The following is a 24,303-nucleotide window of genomic DNA, read 5'->3' as shown; positions in this document are numbered from 1 at the left end:
AGGTAAATGGCTGCCCAAACAAAACGTTAAAACAAATATTAAAAAATCCCCAAAGTGGGGCTGGAGAGATGGCTCAGCAATTAGAGAGCACTGTCTGCTCTTCCAGAGGTCCTGAATTCAGTTCCCAGCAACCACACAGTGGCTCACAACCATCTATTCTGGTATCTGATGCCCGCTTCTGGTATGCAGGTGTTCATGCAGATAGAGTACTCATATACATAAATCAAATAAATCTTAAAAAAAAAAAAAAAACAACAACAAAAAAAAACACCTCAGAACCTTTATTCCAAAAAAATTTCTAATTTTGTGTTGGGTTATAATTACAGTTAGCATACATATAACCTATGAGCCACAGATTGGACACAGCTGTCTCTATACGGAAAACTCAGGGTATGTGAGACGGCTCAGTGGGCAAGGGTGCTTGCCACCAAACCTAACAACTGAATGCTCAGGACACAAGTGGTGGAGTCTCCACATGACTGCCACATGCATGCCATACCAATATACGCACCATACATATACACACATGAAGTAAATGTGCAGTGAAAACCCAGATTGTGGGTGATAAGTGCAAGGGGTAACCAGCAAGGAAGAGCACATGGCAGGAAGAGTTAGACATGGAAAAGTCTGTGGCTCCAATTAGGGGCCCAGGCAGTCAGGGCACACACTGCTGCTGGACGGCTTGCCTATGGTACAGTCTGTTTCTGAGAGGGCTCCTAGCCCTACCTGTGCCGTGAGAATGAGCTCATTGATGATGTGCGCGGCATGCTGACACCGATCTGGAGGGCCCATGACCTGTGCTGCTCTCTCTGGACTAATCCCGTCATCTGTGGAATCAGATGAGAAAGGGTGAAGAAAAGTCAAGGTCAAAGAGCAAAGAAAGTTTTACAGTCTGAACTCTCGGAGCAGTGTGGTCACTGTGCCTTTTTATGTTTCAGGAAAAAAACCCAATCACTGTCACATACAGATAACCCAGCACTTGAGAGACTGAGCTAAAGGCCAGCCTAAGCAACACAGCAAGATCTCTGTCCCTTTCATTAAAGGTGTTTATCCTTCTTTGTGGCATTGAATTGTCTCTGACTGTATAAACTCTTTGCTTACCAACATTACAAACTGAAAATGCCATCTGAAGTCTTCCCATTTTATGTGTATGTGTGTGGACTAGAGACCACAGGCCAGGAAGACGAACAAGTGCACAACCGCGGAAAGGCACAGTGACCAGGAGAGGGCAGGGCGGCTGCCAACGGGAAAGGAGACACACACACGGTTAACGCAGCCCACTGTTTAGATCTAACACCAAACCAACCTGGTTTGAACTGGATCCTCACGCCAGCATCGTTCTGGATCTTTTTAATCATTTCTCCATTTCTTCCTATGACAATCCCGACAGCAAACCTAGGCACAGACACCTAGACAGAGAGACAACCCATCACGCTTCCGCACATGTGGCTTTGTAAAGGTGTAAAGCACTGTGTGTGTGTGTTGTGTGCACATGAGTACAGGTGTCCAGAGGGACAGTGGATCCCTCGGAACTTGAGTTATAGGTGGCTGTGAGCTGTCCTGTGGGTGTTGGGATCTGAACCCAGGTCTTCTTGCAAGAGCAGCCAGTGCTCCTAACTGCTGAGCTCCTGGCCTTTTCTTTTAAAAGAGAACATTTTAAAATAAACAACTTAGTTTTCTATTATAGTGTAATTCTGGAATTAAAATAACAATGGCATTTTTTTCCGTTTAGCACAATTCTGTGATTATATTGCTCACAACTCTATAAAAAATATAAAATCTGACAAAAAAAGGTATAAAGGTAAGAAAACTCCTACACAGAAAAGATTTAAAATGATCATCTTATCTCTCATGTTCTGAGAAATGTATACAAATATATCCCACTAGCTTTCCCTATGGCCTTTTTACAGTCTCTTGTTCTTCACCTGGCAAACTGTGTGCTAAAACGCCACTCAGCTGCTCACAGCTACAGAGTGCGGGGGCATCAGACACAGCCATGATGCTATGGAGTGACCAGCAGCACCATCTAGACTCAGCGCCTACTGGTCACCACAGAAACTCTGTGCCACCCAACAGTGCCACTTGCTTCTTCTACTGAGCTCCCCCATGACTCCACCGTGCCCACCGTGGCCACCGTGGGTCTGGCTCACCACACTAGGTGTGATATTTGTGTGTTGTGGCTTAAAAGGTAATTGCAGGATGGATTCTGATAACATTTCACTTTATCAATAAGACAAAATTCCAGGTTTGATACAATTACAACACTTATCACTGAGAAAACTTGGATTTTGGCCCCTACCTAGACACCAAGTTAACCTCTAAAGCAAAACTGAAAACCAGAGTGGTGATCTGCCCTGGTTCTGCCCTGTAAAGGACCTGTAAAGGTTCTCCATGCTTGGCATATCCTTGAGCCGTGTTTGTACTCTCAGAGTTTTAAAGGTGAGACAAAAACTATATACCCAGTTTGAGGCTAAGGAGCTAAGAGAAGTATGACCAGTGATTTCAGTTACGACCAGCGATTTTAGATCCACTCTTTTTTTTTCTTCTTTTGAGACAGGGTCCTATCACTATGTAGCCCAGGCTGGCTTTGAACTCAACCTTGTTTGCCCACTGACTTGTGAGCCCAGCTTACCTCTATACTGCCTCCTCCTGTGCGAGAGGCAAAATCGCCACGCACACCCCGGAAGTCAGCCTGATCTTTCTCTCGGATGATCTCTAGGACCATTTCTCTTGCTTGCTGTACAAACAAAAAACAAAAAGCACCACTGGGAAAAATCCTAGAAAAGACAGCAGCAGGTGAAATGGCAGGATCATGACCAAAGGGCCCCAAGACTGTGAAGGTGCTCAGCTGTTGGCAAGGATGAGAGCTCTTAGAAGCGTGTTCTTCAGCCGGCTCTGACTCTAAGGTTCCAACTGGTAACGGCGCACTCCCTTTACTTTCAGCTGGGCCAACACAGTTTTAAGGTATGGTGGGAAATCCTTCCAGAGGCCCCAAGAGTTTCTGGAAAAGGCTCCCTTGAAGCCAGAGGATAGGCAGCAAAGGCCATAGACAGCTCCTGCCCTCAGAACTCTTATACCTTGGCTTTCACACTTCAAGTGCTAGGGGTGGAACCTAGGACCATGAATCCTAGGCATGTGCTATATGACTGAGCCACACCCCAGAGCAGCTGAACTGTAGCAGTTACTGAATTCTGATTAAGATGGCCTCATAGACCTGAAAGGTAGAGGGTGGCCTGAGGTAGATTCCTCTCCCAAAAGATTAAGTGCATCCTTTTACACCTGTTTTTAATAAAAAAATGGGCTTAGTGCTTGTTTACCCTACCCAGGACCTTAGGTTTAATGCCTAAAACTGCAACCAAACAAAAGAAAAAAGAACTAAAGACCTTAAAAATCAATTATTTTCTTGTAAATTTATGAAGAAAGGTCAATATAACACTGGTGCTTTCCTAAATAAGATTCATTCCAAGAGGCTGGGGACATAGGTGTTTATAGAGTGCTTATACCACACACAAAGCCACAGTTTCAACCCCTAGCACCGTGTAAAGTATGATACAGTGGCTCACACCTGAAAATCTGACCAATGAGCAAAAACCAAGATGCACTCTAATTGTGTATATATGTTTGTGTTAGTGTGTGGAGGCTAGATGACCATCTTGGGTGATGCTTCTCGGAAGCTGTACACCTGGATTTTTAAGAGGTTTCCAAGAAGGCTAGGCTGGCTAGCCAGAGAGCCCCAGGGGCCCATCTATCTCCACTTCCCCTGAGCTGAGGTTAACAAGCACCATGCACAATCAGCATCTTTTTTTTTTTTTTTCTTTAAACATGTGTTTTGGGGACTAAATTCAGGTCCTCATGGTTTATCCGTTAGGTCATCAGTGGGAAGCTCTGGGGAGGAAGGCCACTGGGAGCAGCTGGCCTGAAGGGAGAGAGGAGCTACAGAACTAATGGCCCCAACCCAGCTCTCAGCAGCACCACTTTTGCACCATCGGTGAGAGCAGCTGAAGGAGGAGCGAGTGAGACAGAGGGACTGGCCAACTGCATTGGCTCAAAGTCCATGCTTTTTGTTGTTGTTGTTGTTGTGTTGTTTTTAGAGACAGGGTTTCTCAGTGTAGTCCTGGCTGTCCTGGAACTCAGAGATCTGCTCGTCTCTGCCTCCTGAGTGCTGGGATTAGAGGTGTAAAAGGTGTGTGCCTCCACCACCACCCCAAATCTGATGCTCTTAAAGATGCACGACAGGTAGGTGCAATAAGAAGACAGAAGACTAGAATTTTACTGACAACCCACGCTCACACACTTGCATTTCTGGACTAGCCAGAGGGACTAGCAGCCACAGGCTGAACTCTGCTTTCTCAGCTCAGGAAGCCGCGTTGAGGGCAAACAAACACTTGGGCTCTGGCACTTGTTTTCATCTGCACCTCCACCTAGCCCGGGTTTAAGCTGACCACAGCCCCCATCAAGGCTAACAGTGTAGTACCTAATTTAGGTGACCCAGCCTCATCTGCAATGTGGAAACCAGGGCATACACTGTCCCAGGCATGGGCCTGTTCTTATGTGGCCATAGTCAGCCAGTGGCTATCACCTTCCCCAAAGATGTACCACCAGCTGTCGACAACCGCTTGGGTTAGACTAGCAGTTCTCAACCTGAGCGTGGAAAAGCACCCCCTCCCCCTGGGGGAGGTGGGGAAGGGGGAGAGAGGACAGCAGCGGCAAGTCACCATACCATCCTTTCACAAGGGTCACCTAAGCCATCAAAAAACATGGATATTTACATTACAATTCATAACAGTAGCAAAGTTACATTTATGAAGTAGCAACAAAATAATTTCATTTTGGGTCCTAGCATTGGGAAGGCTGAGAACCACTGAGTTAGCCTGAGCTGACCCATGAGTTTCTTCCTACCTGGACTTTAAATGGATCTCCAGTGATTCGGAGAGGCTTGTCTGCTCCTGTGGGCAGTGGTCCATCCTGGATCATGACCATTTTCACACCAGTCCGCTCCTGTTGGGGAACATGAGGCCATACAGTCCTTAATGTCACGGGGGACACGCACAATGCCTCGAGAAGAAGGACTGGGCTAGTTCATCAGAAGTCTATGTCTCACCTCCCACAAGGGAAAGCCTCACCCCGACATGAGCTGGCTTCTGGAAATGCTGACACAATCCCAATGTGCCCGTCCTCTCTACACATGTCCTGGGCATCGGAGTTCTAGCGTGCTGTTCCTACTGAGTGCTACACACTAAGCCATGTGCTCGCTCACTGTTAGCTGAGGACAACCCACCATGCAATCAAGTGCTGCCCCACCCCACCACCCCTGGCACAGGCAAGATGGGTTCTGAAACCACTCACAGCCCAAGGCTCAAGGCTAATTGGATGAAATGTGGGTTCTATGACACCAAATCCCAAGCTTTTACAATTTACAGTAGGTTGCAGGAGGCCTTCTACAATCTAAGGCCTGGGATATAATGGACAGGCTATTAGCTACATCTGCGAAAGCCCTAGAGTTCTGAAGTCTATTTAGAAATCAGCAGAACCTCTCTGAAGGAAGTATCTCTAGCCATTTTTGGGTCAGTGTGGATGCTATCTAGAACATATACACTGCCTTACTTGAATCTGTTCAATCCCACCAAACACTTTTTCTTCTTTTTTTCCCCCCCAAGACAAGGATTTTCTGTGTAACTTATAAAAGATAGGATCTTGCTATACAAAGAGCCCAGACTAGCGTCCAACATACACCCTTCCCACACTAACTTCCTAAGTGCTCAGACTCCAGGCCTGTGTTACCATACCTATTTATTAACCCTCCCCAAGCCAGGGTCTCATGGAGCCAAGGATGCCCTCAAACTCATTATGCAGCCTAGGCTGGTCTTTTGCCCTAAGCCCAGGTGCTGAAATTCCAGGATGTGCTCTGTCTAAGTGAGCATATTTAAGAGCACAGAATCAATGTTAACAAGGAGCAGATTTCAGGAGCCCTGACTTCAGGCTATCCCATGCTGTCTCTCCTGCCCCAGACACTTGGCCTCAGCACGTGCCTGTCAAAGGGAGGGATCCTGTCCCATGTGAGGAGAGGTTTGGAAGGGAGCCATGGCTCCACAGCATGCAAGGCCAGCCCAGCACCACATGGTGCTCACGCACCTGCAACTGCTTGATTGTTTCCCCTCCTTTGCCGATGACCAGACCCACTTTGGATGCGGGGATGAGAAGCTCCTGGATTGTGCTGTTGCCGTCTATGTCATTGTGAAAGCCAGGTCCATTCCGACATCGGTCCACAATCTGCCCCAAGAGCCGTTTGGCTTGTCTTTGGGAGGGAGAAAAATCACAAGAGATCCAGCATTAAATGGATGTTTAATGCCTTCTAGGAAGGTAGATGGTGCCAGGGAAAACACAAAGGAGTCAAGGCAGCCCTCCATCCAGCTCCAGATCCTGCCTTACAACCTGGGAGGTCTGAATCATTCGCCATGCTACAGAACTGCAATTCAAAAGCAACACACAGCACAGCACAGCACTACAGTGTCCACGTGGAGCCTCAGGAGCAGGCCAATATCAGACCCACCCCCTCTATGTGTCTGCCCTCTGCACCTGCTTGCAGCGTCACAATGCCCTGCCTCCTACTTTAAATGTCAGCAGCTCTGGTAAGAGAAACCTCCTCTTATTCCTTTGTCCACCTCTGTTCCCCCATCCAGCACAACCCTCAAAGGGAAACACTCGCACCTTGTTAACGAGGGTTGGGGAAAGAAGGAGCGATAAGAAAGACGGAAGAAAGCAAGGGTTAGTAGCCCCGATTCAGCCCCTGAACTCCAATGTCTCCCTGTGGCCAGCAATACTGCTTAGGACTTCCAGCTACGCCCACCTCTCCAGTGTGGTTTCAAAACAGGAGGGGTCGTGTCCCGCTGCAGCTGAATTCCAGGGAACACCCAACTGGTGCAACCCAGGAGGGACTTCATGCCTCATACCCCACTATCTGTCTCCATTTCTGCATGTGGCAAGAGAACAACCCAGCCTATAATGTCACATGTTGGGCCAGTTTCCTTTTCTGCACCAGAATCTTCCCTGGCTGTTATTTGCAGAATTTATTCTTTAAATCATCACACACCAGCTAATTTTTTTGTTCCTCTGATAGAAACAGATTCAGCAACCAGACAGGCTGGCTGTGCTGGAGAAAAGAGATTCCTCCTAAAGCTTAACTCTCAAATCTTAGCTCCTTGGGTAGACACAAAGTAGGAGCGCTTAGGAGAGTAGGAAGGACGAGCCGTCTTTTGCAGTCTTGAGCCTTTGTGTGCAGAATCATCTTGTGGGCTCTCAGCTGCAGCAGCTTTTTAGTATTTTGCTAGTGTACTAGATTAACCTGTGCTGGAAAAAAATACTGTGACTCCAGCAATGCCATCCAGCTTGCCCTATAATGCACACCTGCCAGTGATATTTATTCTGGTTCACTGCTTGCAATGTTACAGCAGAACAAGAGAATTTAAACCCATCTAGGCTCCCTGAGAAATGGAAACAATAAAACAACTCTACCTATTGAGCCAGACATAATCTCAGCTTCCCATCCCCTAGCAAAACACTACTGTACAGATTGAAAGAAGAAAGCGAACCACTCCAGCCTGCACAGTTCTCCTCCCCAGGAGGTACTTGGGTTTATGAGCTCTGTGTTTGGTACAAAGCTCTGAGCAAGCATATACCAGGACAGGAAAACAAGGCAAATTATTAAGGCTTTTTTCCAATGACTTCCAAAGCCAAGGCACCTGCTGGCTGTTTTGCAGGGCTCTGTGAGTGGAGCAAAGGTCACAAAGAGTGGATTCACTTGGTTCACAAATATCAGAAGAGTAAGCGGATCAATCAGCCCAGGAAAAAAGGCATGGTGCCCAGTTCTCTGTGGCTCCCAGAGTGATCAAGTCCTCTGACCCAGGCCTGTTCAGGAATGGGAGGTGTTAACAAGGAGGTGGCTGATTAGCGTGCCTGGCCAGGGTGACTGTCCACTGTCAAGCCCCTGGTTTATGGAGAGGTCATGATAGCTAGGAGGCATTCTAGGCGAGTGTGTTTGGGGTAACAGAAGAGCTCTTCTGGTATGGTAACCTCCCAGGCCTTTCTCCAACTGGAAGTGTGCTGTGGGCAGACTCAGCACGTATTGACAGTCTGCAGCAACAGTTTGCCCTTCCAGTTCTCCTCACTTGGGGAAGGAGGAAGAAGAGTGAAAGGAAAAAGTAAATAAAACAAACTTACTCAATACTTTCTGGGGTTCCGGTAAGTACACAGGGCCTCTCTGGAATCCCAGAACTCTCTATAAGAAGAATCAAGAAGATGAGGTGTGTTGGTGGGCATCAGGCAGCCGTGTGCCTCTGCCTCTGTGTGTAGACTGTTTCTCTGGGGCTGGCTCCTACACCACCCCCACAGAAGCACAGTCTCCCAAAAAGACCAGTTTGCTTTGCTGGGGGACAAAACTTTAGTTCTCAATGCAGAGACTGAGTCCCACCAGGGAGCCAGGAGGACACAGCAGAGCCCTCTGTGGGTTGGTCCTAATTACCGAGCTCCACACACCCTGACCTGCCCAGAGGCTCTGTAGCAGCCGAAGTCACTTCATCATGCTTCCCTTACTGTGTGCAGAGCAGTTTCACCTCCACAGGTCTGTAGACTGCTCTGATGTTCTCTAGCAAGAGCTTCATAAGCACATCAGGATTATAGCATTTACTGTATCCCAAGAAATGGGAAGCAGGGGTATGGCACTGGTCCTGGGCCATCTGACACAAGAGGAAAACCTTTTGTTTCCAACACATGTTTTAGACTGACCCTAAAAACTCCTTAAAAATCCTTTCTCAAAACACTGAAAGGGGAACTGGGGATTTAATGTTTGCCTTGCCTATGTATGTGAAGCTGTTTTCAATCCCCAGCACTGTAAAAACAAGCAAACAAAATTCTCAAGACAAATAGCTAACAGCAATGACTGCCTTCAAGACACTGCAGTGAGTATCTTATAAATGACAAACATTCTCTACCAGAATGTCTCTAGACCCTTCCTGTCAAGTGGAAAGAGGTCAGGCTCAGATGACATAATAAAGCTACAACTAAAATAAATAAAAACTGTTCTTCAATCAGTGCCTTCCAACATCAAACGATCAAAACTGAAAGAATGTTTGAGAGGCCCTGAAAAGGTGTTTGACACACAATCATCCAGGACCGCTACTGTCCTCTCTCCACCAAGTGGAAGAACGACCTTGTACAGGGAAGCTGGGTGCAGGCCCCACTATGCCTAGCATCACATTCTGGTGCAGAAAACATAGGGCCTAGCCCAGCCGGCAGGTGTTAGGAAGAGGCCGTGCTGGCCACAGAGTTCAGTGTTGCCCTAGAAGGCGGGTGTGAGCCTCATCTCCAGGCTGGCTTTCGCACTGGTGCTCAGGTGGAGTCCAACTCCAGAAGTGCAAAACAGACAGCAACCGCACATACTTACCCTAGCGTCTAACCAAAAGCAAAGACACAAATGCTGGAAACTGTTGTGCAACACTGATTTCTACTAAATGAATCTATAAAAAAAGCAGCCCTTACCTGAGGCAATCTGAATTTTGCAACCAGATTCTGCTTGAATTCGTGAAATCTGCTCACCTCCCCTGCCAATAACTGCAACAAAATGAGCAAGGTCAGAATGTGCCACTCCTCCTTACTTAACCATGCATGGATAGCTTAATCAACTCTGCAAACATTTACACTAGCTCACAGCTCACTGCAAGCCACCTCTGAGGGGCCCACCTTAGTTCCTAGGCATCACAGCCACAGAAGCTGCTTCTGACACAGCAGGAAACAGTATTTTAGCTGAGGTGAGCTGGGGTGGCCAGGCTCAAGTGCTCTGACACTACTGACCTCGATGCCTACAACACTCCCACCAGCATTCTAGCACAGGGGATATAAGATATTATAACAGACAAGAATTAAGGAAAAATTACAAAGAGAACAGACAAGAGTTAAAGAAAAAGACAATGCAGATACTTACTAAATCCAACCATCTTATCAGGCACTTTGAATTCTTCTGTTATTACTGCCCTAGAAACAAAGAATGTTTTTAGAAAAAAGACAGAATTCAAATTCTGCAACCACCTCCGATTCCCCAAGACAGAAGCTTAAAAATAAATCATGCTGATTTGACCCTTCCCAAGTACCCAGAGAGTGTCATTTTGTGGCCCTTTGGTCAAGCATTCCTTGAGAACACCAAAGCCTCTCATCTCTGGTCAGAGGAGACACATCCAGATCCTTCAACCAACTCCTTCCCTAGCTGCCTGTTCTGCATACAGCTGTGCACCAGTGGCAGAGCCTAGTAGATGGCTCGTCAAACCCAGGATCTGCTGGGGTTTGGAAAGAGGTGCAGACATCTGTTAGGGTATGTTCTCTAGATAAAGGGAGTCGACTTTCTTGATTTCCTGATCTGTCGGTTTCCTGGCCTCCCTCCAACATAACTTCTAAGGTAGTGGATGCCCAAGAAAACCAGCACCTACAGAGCTTAATCAGTGTTGGCCAGGACAGTGCAATTGCCTTACTCGCGCTGAGAGACTTTTGTTAAATACCATCCTGTCCATCGGGTGCCTTCAAAAAAACAAACAAAAAAAGGCTCTACCAGCTCTTTCATTCTTTACCGGCTGTGCTAGCCGAGACAACTCTACCAGCTCTTTCAAACAAACTTTGAAATGTAGCATGCAGGGTATTGTGGACAATATCCAATTGCCTAGTACCCCAGAAAGCAATTAAATTTAGACATTTATCTTAGGGGCTGCTAAACACAAGTAGTTTAAAAAAAAAAAAAAAAAAAAACAAACTTTAAAAACAGTATCTCTCCCACAGCTGGATTTTTACCCATCACGGAAAACATCAACTATAGTCCACGTTTTCAGGGGAGTGCAGCACTTAGAAGAAAGGCAGCACAAACAGCTCTGCTGCCACATCACTGTGACAGGAGCCACCCTCAGCCTGTATACAAGGGATCTCTCCCCACTGCTCTTCAGTCTGGAGCAATACAAGCACCTACTCAATTCTGACAGGGGCAATTCCTGGCATCTACCAGCCCCCAAGGCCCAACAACCCCTGGCAGAGGCCAGACCTGTCAGGATGTACTTCAGCATCCTGGTACATGGGATGAGAACTGTGCCTGCCAGTGGATGGGTAATGTCAGTACTGGTCAGCCTTGTGTGAGGTGCTTGCCTAGCATGCTTGCTGGCAGTCCTAAGCTCATCCCCAGCACTGAAAACAAAACCAATCCCAACAATGTATTGGGATTCCTAAAATTCAACAACACATTCAATGGAGAACACCAAAGAGCCAGGCAATTCCCTAGCCCTCATAAATAACACTGGCTATCAGTCTCTATCTCTAACTCCCCTCCAACTCTCCATGTACCTTTGCTGGCCTGGTATTTCCTATGTAGAACAGGCTAGCCTTGGACTCACAGATATCCTATCTATGCCTTACAAGTGCAGGGATACAAGAGTATGACACCACGCTCAGCTCAAAGGCTGTATTCTGAAGGCAAGGGAGAAACTGGTCTAAGGCACTGAGAATAGGCACTCTAGGAAAGTATCATGCTAATACAGCATAACAAAGAAATGTTATCAGCATTTCATACTAACAACCTGATAAAAGTTAATTCAACTCATTAAACAAAAATGCAAACAAGAAAATCAGGCTAAACCTTAAACCCCAGCATTTGTGTAGAACATGGAGGACAGAGCCTGTGTCACTTGCAGTGACAGTCAATAGGTCTCTGCAGAAGAGAAGCACCACAGTCCCCTAGGTATTTTCCCCCTTCCCATGGGTGATGCTATGACTCTTCTCTTACAGATGGGCGTTGTTAAAGCCTAGGGTCTTTGCATCTAAATCCTCAACTTAATGGGGGACTTTAGGGGAAAGGAGAGGCAGAGAAGAAACTAGGCACTTAGCCAAGATTCTCTGAACAAATCCCCAATCCCAGGCACATCCTGCTTCCAAAGCCCCATATACTGTTCACCCAAGAACTGCATTCTTCTTCTGTGAGGAGGCTGAAGATCCTGAGGCACTGGGAGATTCACAGAACCAGCAGGACAATGCACTCCCTCCTTTCAAATTTAATCTACAGTGGAAGAGAGCAACTCCACTATTGTGAAAGTCTCTCGAGGCTCAACAGGGGCTGGTTTAGTGCCCTGTATCAGTCTGTTCCTCTGGCCCATACTGTTTTGGAGAGGGCTGTCAGAAACCATGGGTCTTAAGGAAATCTAGCCCCTGGCTTCCCACACTCCCAACCTCTGACTTGCTAACACTCCAGTGCAGATGGTGGATCAATAAACAATTAGAAATGATCAATAAATAATAAAACATAACCCACTGCTTACCTTTGATGTACCAAGGCCCCTAACTGGTTACCTACTGTGGCAAAGAGAAAGAAAAAAGAAAAATCAAAGCATTAGCACGGATAAACTAACTTCATCCTTACCCGAATTCTTACTGTTCGGGGGGTGGGAGGGAGGCAGAAAGAAAGCAAACAGTAATTTCGGCTCAGTGGCTGACATGAATGCGTTATGTGATATGAAACAGGAGGGGACATCTTGCTCAACAGTCTCTAACCCAGTGGCCAGCTGAACGAAGGATAAGAAATTGATCTGTGTGTCCACATGCTGAGAGGCCTCGGGAGGAAGCCTATCTGTCCAAATCCTGCCCTCTCCCTCCTGCTTGGCATCCAAACCCAACAGAGATACTCTGGTCTTTCCTGCTCTTTTAAAACCAAATGACAAGATTTACCTCCTTGGAAGCACTGTTGAGGACTGCTCCATGGCAGCTGTAGTCACTAAGAACATGAACATATGTCCCTATTCTGTCACCCCCAAGCCCACCCAGAACAGCACCAGAAAGGACCAGGCTCCTCCCTCCTGCAGCAGCTTCTCTAGTCCATTTCAACGAGTTGAGTACCAACAGCCTCTCACTGAAATCATATTCCCAGAGTGGCTCTGTCAGGCTCCCTGGTCTAGTTTGCCTCTCAGCTACTGATGTGCCCCTCCTTCAGCAGCCATCAGCAGAAATGGTTCTATGCTGTTTCTCTTCTGGAAAATGCAGTTCAAGAAATACAGTCAGCAGACAAAGGGAGACTATAAACCCAACAAGGAACTGAATGGACCTTTCGAGATGCTAAAAGAGCATTCAAAAATATGTCTCTGGGGAAAGCAGGAAAGTGTCAATCACACCAATGTCTGGAAAAGTAAAAAGGCTTTAAGAATGCCAACCACTGCTTCCTGTCTAGTTATTCTGTCATCCTCTGGGCAAGTAGAGGACCATAAAGAGACAAAGGAAAGCAAACCAAACTGTGATATTCTGAAGGAAGAGAAAGCAGAGAAACAATAGAGCAAAAAGTAAACTACTGAGTTCACTGAAGCTATTGATCCAGAAAAAAGAAACAAACCCATATTCCATCTGGATCAATAGCAAGACGATGGTCTGCAGCCAAAGCACAGATACTGTACACTGTTAGTCGCTTATCTCAGGGGAAGAAAGTTGTTTTTAATCGACTCTTAGAACTTTCTTTGCCCTTACCCAGTGCTTGATTCCCATTCGCATGAAACCTGGACACTCTCCAGCTTAGAAAAGGAATCCCCATCATGGGCTTTGCCCAAGAACTGTCCACCACCAAAGGAGGGGACAAAACAAAAGAATGCCAAAGAAAAGGGCAAGGGCAGAGGCTTGTGGGGCTGCACAGCTCTTCCACCCCTGTGAGTCCAGCACTCAAAAGGCTGAGCCAGCCTTAGTTACATATACACAGACTTCAAGGACAGCCTGCGCTATAGAGGGCCCGTCTCAAAACAAAGTTTAGCTTCCCCAGTTTCCATCAGAATTCTCTACTAGAGGGTGAAGAGTCTACTGAATACGGAGAACTAAACACCCCCACGTGAATACAGTCCTCAGTGAGAGTTACATGGCCGACTGCAGGCCCCTGGCTCAGAGACGATACAGGCTGATCATCTTCAGCTATGACCGCCTCTGACAGAGAAGCCACAGGAACACAGCAAAGGGCAACTTGGCCACAAAGAATCCTGTGAGACTCAATGGAACACTCCAGGGCTTCTGTTCAAACACCATTCAATGACAGCCTGTGCTCATGACAACAAAAATTCCTTTTTGTTGGCAAGGTACACGTTATGAGCCATGCACATGGCGCTATTCTAACTGCCTCCCTGACATGTGGAGGCATTCACAAACACTAGAACCAAACCTGCACACACCATCACTCCCAGATACACAGCCTCTGAGGGTCATGGCACCAATACTGGATCACACTTTTAATCCCAGTACTAGGGAAACAGATGCAGGCACGTATCCGTAAGTTCAAGATCTGCCTGGTTAACATAGTCAGTTCCAAGACATATCCAGGCAGGCGGCTATCTGTATGGTTCAAGAGCTGCCTGATTAACATGATGAGTGTCAAAGACAATACCAGATTCCACCAAGTCAGTGTTCTGTCTCAGGAGAGCTGAGAAGCCCAAATTCTCTCCCCTCTCCATGCAAGTACAACACAGGGCTACACATGTGTGGCTCTGTGCATCTGTCTCATTGGGTGCCTATAAATGATCAGCAATGAGAAAGGATGTTGGGCCCTGCACATGCAACCAACATGTTCCGCTTGGGTCTCCTATGTCTTCCTGTTGGGAAGGGTCACACTAAAGAGGCAGGTAGGCTACTTCCTGAGCCCCCTTAGCTCAATTCCAGCACACTCACACGCACAGGTTGGTTCTCATTGACCCTGTACAATGAAAACTGCCAGGGAAATGAACTTCTCAGACATGACGTAACTGAAATATAAAAAATTATCTGAGGAGAGTTAATACTCCGCTAGTTTCAGCAATAATTGAAAGAAAGATAAAAGAAGAGAGAAAGAAAGGAAAGACAGAAAGACAAGAAGGAAGGAAAGAAGGAAAAGAAAGGTGTCAAACATTTTCTCATAAGGAAAAAAGTTACCTTGTTTCTCTCTGCAAAAAACTGCTATCAAAGTTATCACTGGATAACAAACACAACTTTATAAGCAGTAGTTTCAATAATATTCATCTGTCCCTGCCCCCTAGACCCCAGGTGCTTTGGGTAGACACCAGAGTGCAGCTCCAGCAGGGAGACAAATGGCAGGATTTTTATGCTCAGCAAAACCACAACCAATTTCCTCTTGAGTTTTTTAAGTCTGTATTTGTGTGCAAGGGCACCTTCACATGCATTGTAGGCTTCATGGAGGTTCAGAAGACAACTTCAAGTCACCATGGAGATGCCAGGCTAATAGGCCTTCAAGCTCCTGGGGAGTGCTGGGATCACAGACACTGTACACAGAGCCCAACTTTATATGGTTCTGGAGACTTCAGGTTCTCCTGCTCTCACAGCAAGTGCTTTACCTACTGAGCCACGTCCTCAGCCCCCTCTTCAGATTCTCAGAAGCCTTCCCTTTGGGGCTCCTTGGCTGTCTCTTCTGATTATAACAGGCCCTTTCCCAGTCACAGTTAAGGTCAGTGATAGCCAGGTGGCTAAGGGGGACACAAAGGCTTCCTGTGTCCTAAACAGCAACTCCTGTCCCATACCACAGAGCACTCCGAAAGGCTGGGCAAGTAATCTGTTGCTGATTTTTTCAATTACTTTTTTTTCCTCAACGTGGTTGCTCTATGAGCACCTGTCTGTCCTAGAACTCAGTATATAAACCAGGTAGATCTTGAACTACAGAGATTCGCCTGCCTCTGTTTCCTAGTGCTGGGATTAAAGGTGTGTGCTACCATGTCTGGCCTCCAATTACTTAATTTTGAGATCTGAGAGAAGAGTGGTCGAGACAGGAGAATTGAGGGTTCCATGCCTGCCTGGTGTACTTGGTGACACTCTCAACAACAATAGCAGCAGCAATTATTTAATCTTTCCTCACTATAAGCCTGCCTTCTTTCCTGAGTTCTAACTCAGAAGTGTAAGTTCTGCCCAGGCCCCAACCCCTTCTTTGGATACTGACCAAATCCTAAGACTGCTTTCCAGACCCTCAGCTTTCTCATTATTTTTCTAAAGATACCCTCATACCCCCCATGCAATTGCTTGTCAACCTCCATAAACATGCCAGTTTTTCCTGAACCCTAACTAAAAAGGCACTAAGAGTGCTTTCTACTCTTTGACATCTTTCTCCTAGCAGCTGTAAGAGTTACAGCTTGCATGTCTTTCAGTTTCTCTCAGACTGGAATAAACTGGTCTGCAATCTTCCAAAACAAAAACAAAAACAACAAAACAAAAAAGAAAACAAGTGAGAATGAGTTGGGCATATGCCTGGTAGTCCATCACTTTAGAAAATCAGGAGTTTGGAGCTATCACCAAAAAGTGCAAGTCAAGTCTGTTTCAGTGTCACTCCTGCTTGCTCACGAGCAGAAAAGACCAGCAGCAGCAGCCCTGTCCCTGCAGCACTTGATTTCCTCACTACCAGGGAGATGCTGTCATCAGCAGCATTCCAGAGCACAGGACACCTGCACACTCACTCCAGCTGCCCGGGTCCACATGGGCTCTGCACATGGTTCTGCCCTTTATCCTGGCATTTTCAGATCATTGTTTAGAAGATGCTGAGGACGGAACCAAGACCCTCCTGCACACCAGACCAATGCAGGACCATTGAGCTGCACCCCATCCTGTTATTCCTCATCCATCACATTGGGCCATTTAGGGTGCTTAAGAGTCCAGTGCAGACTAACTCAACTGCAGGGTCAAGGATGAATGAGAACCTGCATCCCTCTCCCAGTACACCCTTAAAGCCAAGGCCTGACCCAAGAAGCAACAGGGTAACAATGAACAAACAGTAGTGGTCTGAGGCTACCAGCAGAGCACCTTCCTCCCATAATAAATATGGAGGCCCAGCTTTCTTAAAAAACTGCATAGGTGAAGGTTTACATTTCAGTTATATAAGTGTTTTAATTGCATACTAACTAAATCGGATGGAAACAGGACTTAACTCACTTGTGAGTAATATTTTTAAAGGTAAAAGCACTTTCTTTTTGTGGCAGTGCTGGGGATTGAACCTACAGCCTCACCCTAGCTCTGCTGCTGAGCTACAGTCTCAGCCATCAAAAATGTCTGGACACAGCCCTCATAGACAGAGGTATCATTAGCTCTAACCCTATCCAGCTCCCCACTGTTAGGGATGAACCAGGATGAAGGCTGTTTCTAGAAGGAGATCACACCAACCCTGCAACCTAACACCAAACAGGAAAGCTCCGGCCGAGGCTGAGAAACTAGATTTAGGCAGAGCAGAAAAGCAGCAGTTGAGCAGGCTGCTGCAGAAGCAGAGGTTGACAGCCAGGTCAAGAGGATCTAGACCTTTCTGGAGGCTTAGGAGAGAACCCTAATAGGCCAGAAAGCTCCAAACAGAGGCGACAGCTGCTGCATGTACAAAGTCTGACAGGAAAGGCACTGCAATTGAGACCAGGGATTTCTGTATTGACAGAATATCAAAGATGTATCCCCAAAGATGGAGAACGTGTGGATGAATTCAGAAGTGAAGGGTTTGAGAGTTTGGGACCATGATTTAGTGAGAGGGCTCAGGGGTTAAAAAAAAAAAAGCAAACTTGCCAGAAGCTTGATGATCTGAATTTGATCCTTGAAACCTACAAATAAATGTTAAGATGAGTCCTCTGACTTCCATGCACAACCACACATACAACAAAAAGAGTGATGAGTGTGTGACTGCTTGCACTACAAGATGAATCTGATTCCCACCTCTACCTCCAAAAGACTATAAGGTTCGAGAAGAGCACTTAGGCAGGCCTGGTGAGTAGAGTTGATACCCTCCGGCAGTGGAGAGATGGCTCAGAGGTTAAGAGCACTGGCTGCTCTTCCAGAAGACCCAGGTTCAATTCTCATCACCCATAGGACTGCACTATAGACAAGTGAGTAAAGGTTCTAATGTGTACCATGCTCATATAATAGGTCAAGCTAAAGCTACAGGTCTCCAATTTTAAATTGTCCGGTGTTTCAATTGCGGAAGTACAATCATTTGCAAAGAGACTGTGACCAAGTCACTAAAGGTCTCAGATCTCAAAATGCTCCGTGCTTTACTTTTGAGAAATTTGGTCATTTGCAACAAAACTGTGAACAAGGCATCTCTAAGGACAATGGTTTTTCTAAATATAAACCAGAAAGAAGGCCTAGGCTTCCAGAGGTGTACAGGTGTATCAGGTGCTGTAGGTAAAATTCAAGTGGTAGAATGCTGGCCTAGCATGGACCAGGTAGCTGGTTTAATTCCCAGTAACAACAATAACAAGATAACACAAAAGTCTACTATAATTTCATGAGTCATCTGACTCCCACACCAAGAACTGTCGCTGCTGTCCTTACTGACCGTTCATTCACCTGCGGGTTCTCAAACTCTCCAGAATTTCTCCTTAACGCCAGACAAAACTGAGATCTGCTTTCAGTGTTTTCCCAACAAAATGTGGCAAGGGTTGCCAATGGACCAATGAGTGTAGGTCCACGAAAGAGATCCAAGGCAATTCCTTGCCCTCAGGAAACGAAATGGGGAGGCAGGGAGACCTACCTCAAGGCCTCACGGCAAACAGTATGAGCCACTTGTCTCTTGTCAGCCAGGAAACTTCAACAAAGTATTGCAGATTTAATGCATACTACTGAAGGGAGAGCTGCTCTGGACTTGGCTACAGAAAAAAATACCTTATTCTATCCCTCAAAACTCAATGTTATGACTACTGAAGTTTATGGTCCTTTGCTCTCAGGGACAGGAGGGATGATCTTGGGAAGCAGTGGATTGACTCCCAAGGATTCTTCATGCATCCGGAAACTATAAATGAAGATCTCAAAGGAGAAATTAAAACTATGGCCTACGTAAAAAGAGAGATGCAATTTAATGCAGGCGAGAGACTGCTCAGCTGCTACTGTTTCCCTATGAAGATAAAACTGCTCCTGTAGAGAAACAGGACAAGGCCTCCTGAAAACCTTAGCCACTGGCTTGAAAAGCCCTTAGTTTACTGAAAATGTCCCTTTATAATTTCCCACGCTACCCAGCATAATGGCCTAAAACAGGAAAAAGGGAAATATAGTGAGAATTCTGAATTTTTGGTTTCTTTGAAAAAACAAAGAAACATTTTAAGAATGTTTTCATTTTAATCCCAGGTATGGGGGATATGGGGCTGCTTCAGACTGTCTACAGGAGCTGACTATGATTGTCTCGTGCTCTAGCAGAGGCATGATTTTGCCAGCTGTAGGCAGTTTCTGTGATTGTGTGACATTTGGAATTCTGGGAACTTTTCAGATTACATAAATGCTAGAGCCCCAAGAGGAAGGATTGGTTGAGGTTTGTTAATAGTTGTGTTCAAAGAAACAAAAAGGAAAGAAAGTAGATTCAGGGATCTTTCTCTCTCTCTCTCCCTCTCTATCCTTCTTTCTCTCCTATCTAGTGATATGGGGTGAAACTGGGGAGGGGAAGATAAAGGGTGGGAAAAGAAGAACTCACGAAGTAGCAAAGACCATCTACAGTGAAATACATGCATTATAACAAAGACTTAGGATTTTAAGTGAGATTCTGGTCTTCCCTTGTGATTCTGAGTTCCCCATATCTGCTTGCTACCCAATGCTTTTTACTGATAAATTCAGAATGTTTACTGATTTCTTCCAAACAGGAGAGTTTTATTATTGAATATTTAGGTATCCCCTTATGCAAAGGACAGCATTGCCCAACTTTTCACCCTTTGATTCCACAGGCTGAATTGCTAGACAGGACTGGGTAAGTTGTAAAGTGATTGATCGTGATTTCTGGGAACACTGGACCAGAAAGATATCATCCATTAAGAAGATCTGTGCTCAGAGCCAGACAACTCCATTTTATTTTTATATTGACGTCCCACAGGAGCAAACAAAGCACAAAACTCTGTAATGGGAAAAAGGTTTTTCTGAGTCACCACTGTTCACTTGGGCAAAACTGCCCTTTTCACATTCAACCATACTAAGAAATCACTTGACAAAACCAGGAAGACATTGGGTACACCTAGCAGCAGCAAGTTAAGTAGTTACCTGCATTCTGAGGTGAACCTCTGTGTGAAATAATAAGTAGTTTGCTTTGTTACTTAAAAGAAAAAAAATGTATTTTGACTCTGGGCATGGTGGTGCACACCTGTAACCCCAGCACTCAAGGATGCAGAGGCAGGTGGATCTCTGTGAGTTCAAGGCCAGCCTGGTCTACAAAAGGGAGTCCAGGACAGCCAAGGCTGCACAGAGAAACCTTGTCTTGAAAACCAAAACAAAAATCTCTCTTAAAAAAAAAAAAATTTTGTATACGTATGCCCATATGCCCACAGATGCACTGTGGAGATCAGAGGACAAATGATGGCAATCAGTTCTCTTCTTCCATAGACTGATCTCAGATCATCAGGCACTGAACTGTCTCTTCAGCTCACAATTTTTTACACAGACAAAGAACAGAGTGTGTTTGTTGTCTCTTATACTCAGATTTATTCTTAAAAAATAAACAAATAAATCTCAAGCCATATAAACAAACAAACAAATCTCAATGGTGGTTTATGCCTTTAATACCAGCAAGAGGTGGAAGAGGCAGGTGGATCTCTAAGTGTGAGGCCAGCCTGTCCAGATAGTGAGTTCTAGGCTAGCAGGTCTATCTCAAGAGAGAGAGAGAGAACAAAAAACAAAATACATGCACTCTGGGACTTGAAAGATAGCTTAGTGGTTAAGAACACTTGCTGCTCTTCCATAAGTCCACAGTTCAATTCCTAACACCAACAAGGCAGCTCACAGTTGTCTAAAACAGTAGTCCTAGAAAATCTCATACTCTCTCCTGGTGTGCAGATGTACATGAAGACAAAACACCCATATAAATAAAATAAATAAATCTTCTTAAAAAAAAAAAAAGCACTCCTCTGAAAAGGAGATTTCACAACACATAAAGTTCTAAACCTTGGTGGGGGTTTCCCACTTAAAAACACATGACACAGTATCCATAGCCAACTGGCTACGTACGGAAAGCGGTAAAAAGGCAAGCAGAGAAGACTGTCTCCCCAGGTATATGCAAACCCATACAGAACTCCTCATAGTGCGCTCCACGGTGGAGACGACAAAGCAAATGTGAGCTCTGCTTAAGTACCTGTGGCCAACACAGGGCTGGGGTCCTGATGACAGGTACTCTCAGGGTGCCCAAATTCTTTCAGAGATGGAGTTGGAAATATAAACCAAAAAACTAATAAATGAAAATGATACGTCTAGAAGGAGCATGCACACGTGAAGTAGATGGGTCTATTAGGAAAGGTGATGGGTTGGGGATGGGAAGAAATATGTCTAAGCATGTAACATGCACACCTAAAATGTCACCACAGAACCCAGTAGTAAGTATAAACAGTACATGCTGATTTTTAAAAAATTAAACAATAAACTCAGGCCAATCACAAATTGGAATGGTGAAAGCTGGCAGATGGGAAAGGTCACCACTCTCTTCCCTTTCTTAGAGGTCAACTGAACCATAGCTTCCTCAGGAGTTGCACCAAATCTTAGTATTTCATAGAAGTAGTAACTTCAATTCCCATGCAAGTGCCAGAGGGACTGAGAACTAAATCAAACACAATTCTCAAATGGGTCAAATTACTTCCAAGTGGACGCTGAGGCCAAGTCTTTATCGTGGAGCCCAGCTGAAAAGATTCTTGTATTATCAAGGCAAATAGAAACTCAAATGCCAGCCAATTGCTAAGAAAAATCATCCTAACTACTTCCCCTTCACCATTCCTCTAAGAATGTGATGCTGGAGAGCTGCTCAGAAATGGCTGACACAGAATCAAAATAACTGGCAGGTTCACTGCCATCAAAAAGGTGAGCCGTTTATAGCAACTTACCTCCATCATCCAGGGGCCGCTTCTGTACTCCATATCCATATACTGAGGGGTCCACCAGGGGTGTGGAATTATTCAAGTGAGGAATTGAATCGATTTTAGCAGCAATCTACAGAGAGAATCAAGTTTAAATACTTGGTAGCAAGTCACAGCTGTATCCTAGGAGGAAAGACAGCGCCGTCTTTAAGGGGCTCTTGCCCCATTTCTTCCACTTATGGCAGGATAAGCCATTTTCTCTGGTAGGGAAAATACTTTACCTGTTGAGTTTTCTCCGGTCTTGGCTCTTTAGAAATTAATTCCCCAAATATTGTCTTTTAAAAATATAATTCAAGGAAGAGGAGGTATATGTGGAAGGCCCACAGTTCAAGTGGCCTTCACCCACTAGGCCATCTCATCAACCCCCCTCCCCCAAGAAAATCAGTTTATTCACTTAATCCTCTGAGTAATTCTAGGGGTATTGTTATTTTAGACAAAATCCTACTATGTACCCTCAAACTGAGGGCAGCCCCCTGCTTCAGCCTCCTGACTGCTGCTACTATAAGCATGAATGATACATCTGGCTCTGGGCTACCTGAATTTTAAAAGGACCCCCAAACATTCCCAGAACATAGTCAAAAGGATCCCAACATGGTTTGGCAAGAGATCTTTGAGGGTAAAGTGTTTGCCACCCAAACCTAACAATCTAAGTTTAATTCTTGAATGTGGAACAATTCCATAAGCTGTCCTCTGACTTCTGAATGTACACACACAGCATACACATAATTTTACTTAAAGAAAGAAGCCCAATTTCTTAGCTTCTTTTAAAAAATCACTTTTATTTTACGCCTAAGGGTGTTTTGCCTACATGATATATCTGTGTACCAAGTGAGTGCCTGGTACCCTCAGAGGACACAAGAGGGTATCAGATCCCATGGAACTGGAGTTACAGTCAGTTGTGAGGAGTCCTGTGGGTGCTAGGAACAAACCTGGATCCTCTGGAAGAGCAGCTAATGAGCTTTAACAGCCAAGCCATCTCTCTAGCCGCATAATAACGTTTTAAAAATGATCCCAGAAGCTGGAGAGATAGCTTGGACAAGAGCTACCTACAGGTGGCTTACAATGGCCCGAAACTCCAACTCCAGGAAATCTGACCCCCTCTTCTGGTGAAACTGCCACTGAGATGGAGTAGCATTGGATATATGTGGTGGTCTGAATAAGAATGGTCCCCAGAGGCTAGTACATTTGCATGCTTGGTCCCCAGGGACTGGCACTATTTCAAAGGAGTAGGGGATATGGCCTTGTTTGAGTAGGTATGGCATTGTTGGAGGAAATGTGTCACTGGGAGTGGGCTTTGAGTTTTATTTTTCTTCCCTTTCTTCTTTTGATTTTGTTTTTGGTTTTTTTGAGACAGAGTTTCTCTGTGTAGCCCTGGCTGTCCTGAAACTCGCTCTGCAGACCAGGCTTGGTGGCTGGCTTTGAACTCAGAAATTCACCTCTGGGATTAAAGGCATGGGCAACCACTGCCCAGTTAGGCTTTGAGTTTTCACAAGCCCATGCTAGGTCTAATATCTCTTTCTCTCTGCCTACAGATTAAGATGTAACTCAACTACTTCTCCAGCACCATGCTGCCATGCTCCCCACTATGATAATGGACTAAACCTCTGAAACTGTAAGCCAGTCCCAATCAAATGCTTTCTTCTAGGAGTTGCCTTGGTCATGTTGTCTCTTCACAAAAATAGAACAGTGACTAAGACAGTATATGTCTATAGTATAGAGTAACAGCTAAACAGAGTGCAGCCATGTACAGTGGTTCATGTCTATAATCCCAGCATAGGAAGGCTGAAGGAAGAGGATTGCCATGAGTTCCAGGACAGCCTGAGTTACATTGTGAGACACTGTCTCAAAACAAGCAAGCAAGCAAACAAACAGAAACAGGATGGAAAGAAGGCACAGCAGTTAAAGAGCTCTTACTCATCTTATAGAGGACCTGAGTTTGGTTCCTAGCACTTATACTGGGTGATTTACAGCACCCGGGGACCTAACACCTCTGGCCTCTGAGGTACCTGTACTTACGTACACAAACACACATGCATATACATAATTAAAGTTAATCTTTACACCAGGCTATGGTGGTGCACTTGGGAGGCAGAGGCAGGTGGATCTCTTGAGTTCGAGGCCAGCCTAGTCTATAGAGTGAGTTCCAGGATAGGGATACAAATGGATGAATGGATGGATGGATGGATGAATCTCTTTACAACAACAAAAAGCAACAAAGTAAAAACCACCATTGGACAAAGCAGGAGGATTCCAAATTCAAGGTCAACCGAGATAATACAAGGGAGACCTTGATTCTACACCCCACAACACACACATACTAGGCAAATGCTTTACCACTGAGCCACATCCTCAGCCCTCAAAAACAACCACAAACAAATTTACAAAACAAGACCTATAGCTTCTGTAGTAGACTACATAGACTACACAGCTCTCAAGT

At 45.4% G+C, this 24,303-nt stretch overlaps 1 protein-coding gene across 7 annotated transcripts in view; it reads right to left on the bottom strand.

Annotated features, from left to right (window-relative positions):
• Fubp3 (far upstream element binding protein 3) overlaps nucleotides 1–24,303 on the bottom strand; it is a 48,513-nt gene that overhangs the window by 11,913 nt on the left and 12,297 nt on the right. For 6 of the 7 annotated variants that reach the window (XM_021653748.2, XM_060389906.1, XM_060389905.1 and 3 more), the window contains exons 2-11: nucleotides 21,834–21,939; nucleotides 12,339–12,372; nucleotides 9,977–10,026; nucleotides 9,535–9,606; nucleotides 8,218–8,275; nucleotides 6,133–6,295; nucleotides 4,900–4,998; nucleotides 2,633–2,737; nucleotides 1,307–1,409; nucleotides 727–827 (exon numbers count right to left, since the gene is read on the bottom strand). In XM_021653748.2, the coding sequence (XP_021509423.2) occupies nucleotides 727–827; nucleotides 1,307–1,409; nucleotides 2,633–2,737; nucleotides 4,900–4,998; nucleotides 6,133–6,295; nucleotides 8,218–8,275; nucleotides 9,535–9,606; nucleotides 9,977–10,026; nucleotides 12,339–12,372; nucleotides 21,834–21,939 (891 nt within the window). The remainder of the gene's footprint in view (nucleotides 1–726; nucleotides 828–1,306; nucleotides 1,410–2,632; nucleotides 2,738–4,899; nucleotides 4,999–6,132; nucleotides 6,296–8,217; nucleotides 8,276–9,534; nucleotides 9,607–9,976; nucleotides 10,027–12,338; nucleotides 12,373–21,833; nucleotides 21,940–24,303) is intronic. The other variant, XM_060389904.1, reaches the window with a different exon arrangement.

Source organism: Meriones unguiculatus, chromosome 8 (assembly GCF_030254825.1).
Source record: "Meriones unguiculatus strain TT.TT164.6M chromosome 8, Bangor_MerUng_6.1, whole genome shotgun sequence".
In the NCBI taxonomy this organism is placed as follows: Eukaryota; Metazoa; Chordata; class Mammalia; order Rodentia; family Muridae; genus Meriones; species Meriones unguiculatus.
Note: the sequence above shows the minus strand (reverse complement) of the source record. Positions and strands in the feature narration are given on the sequence as shown.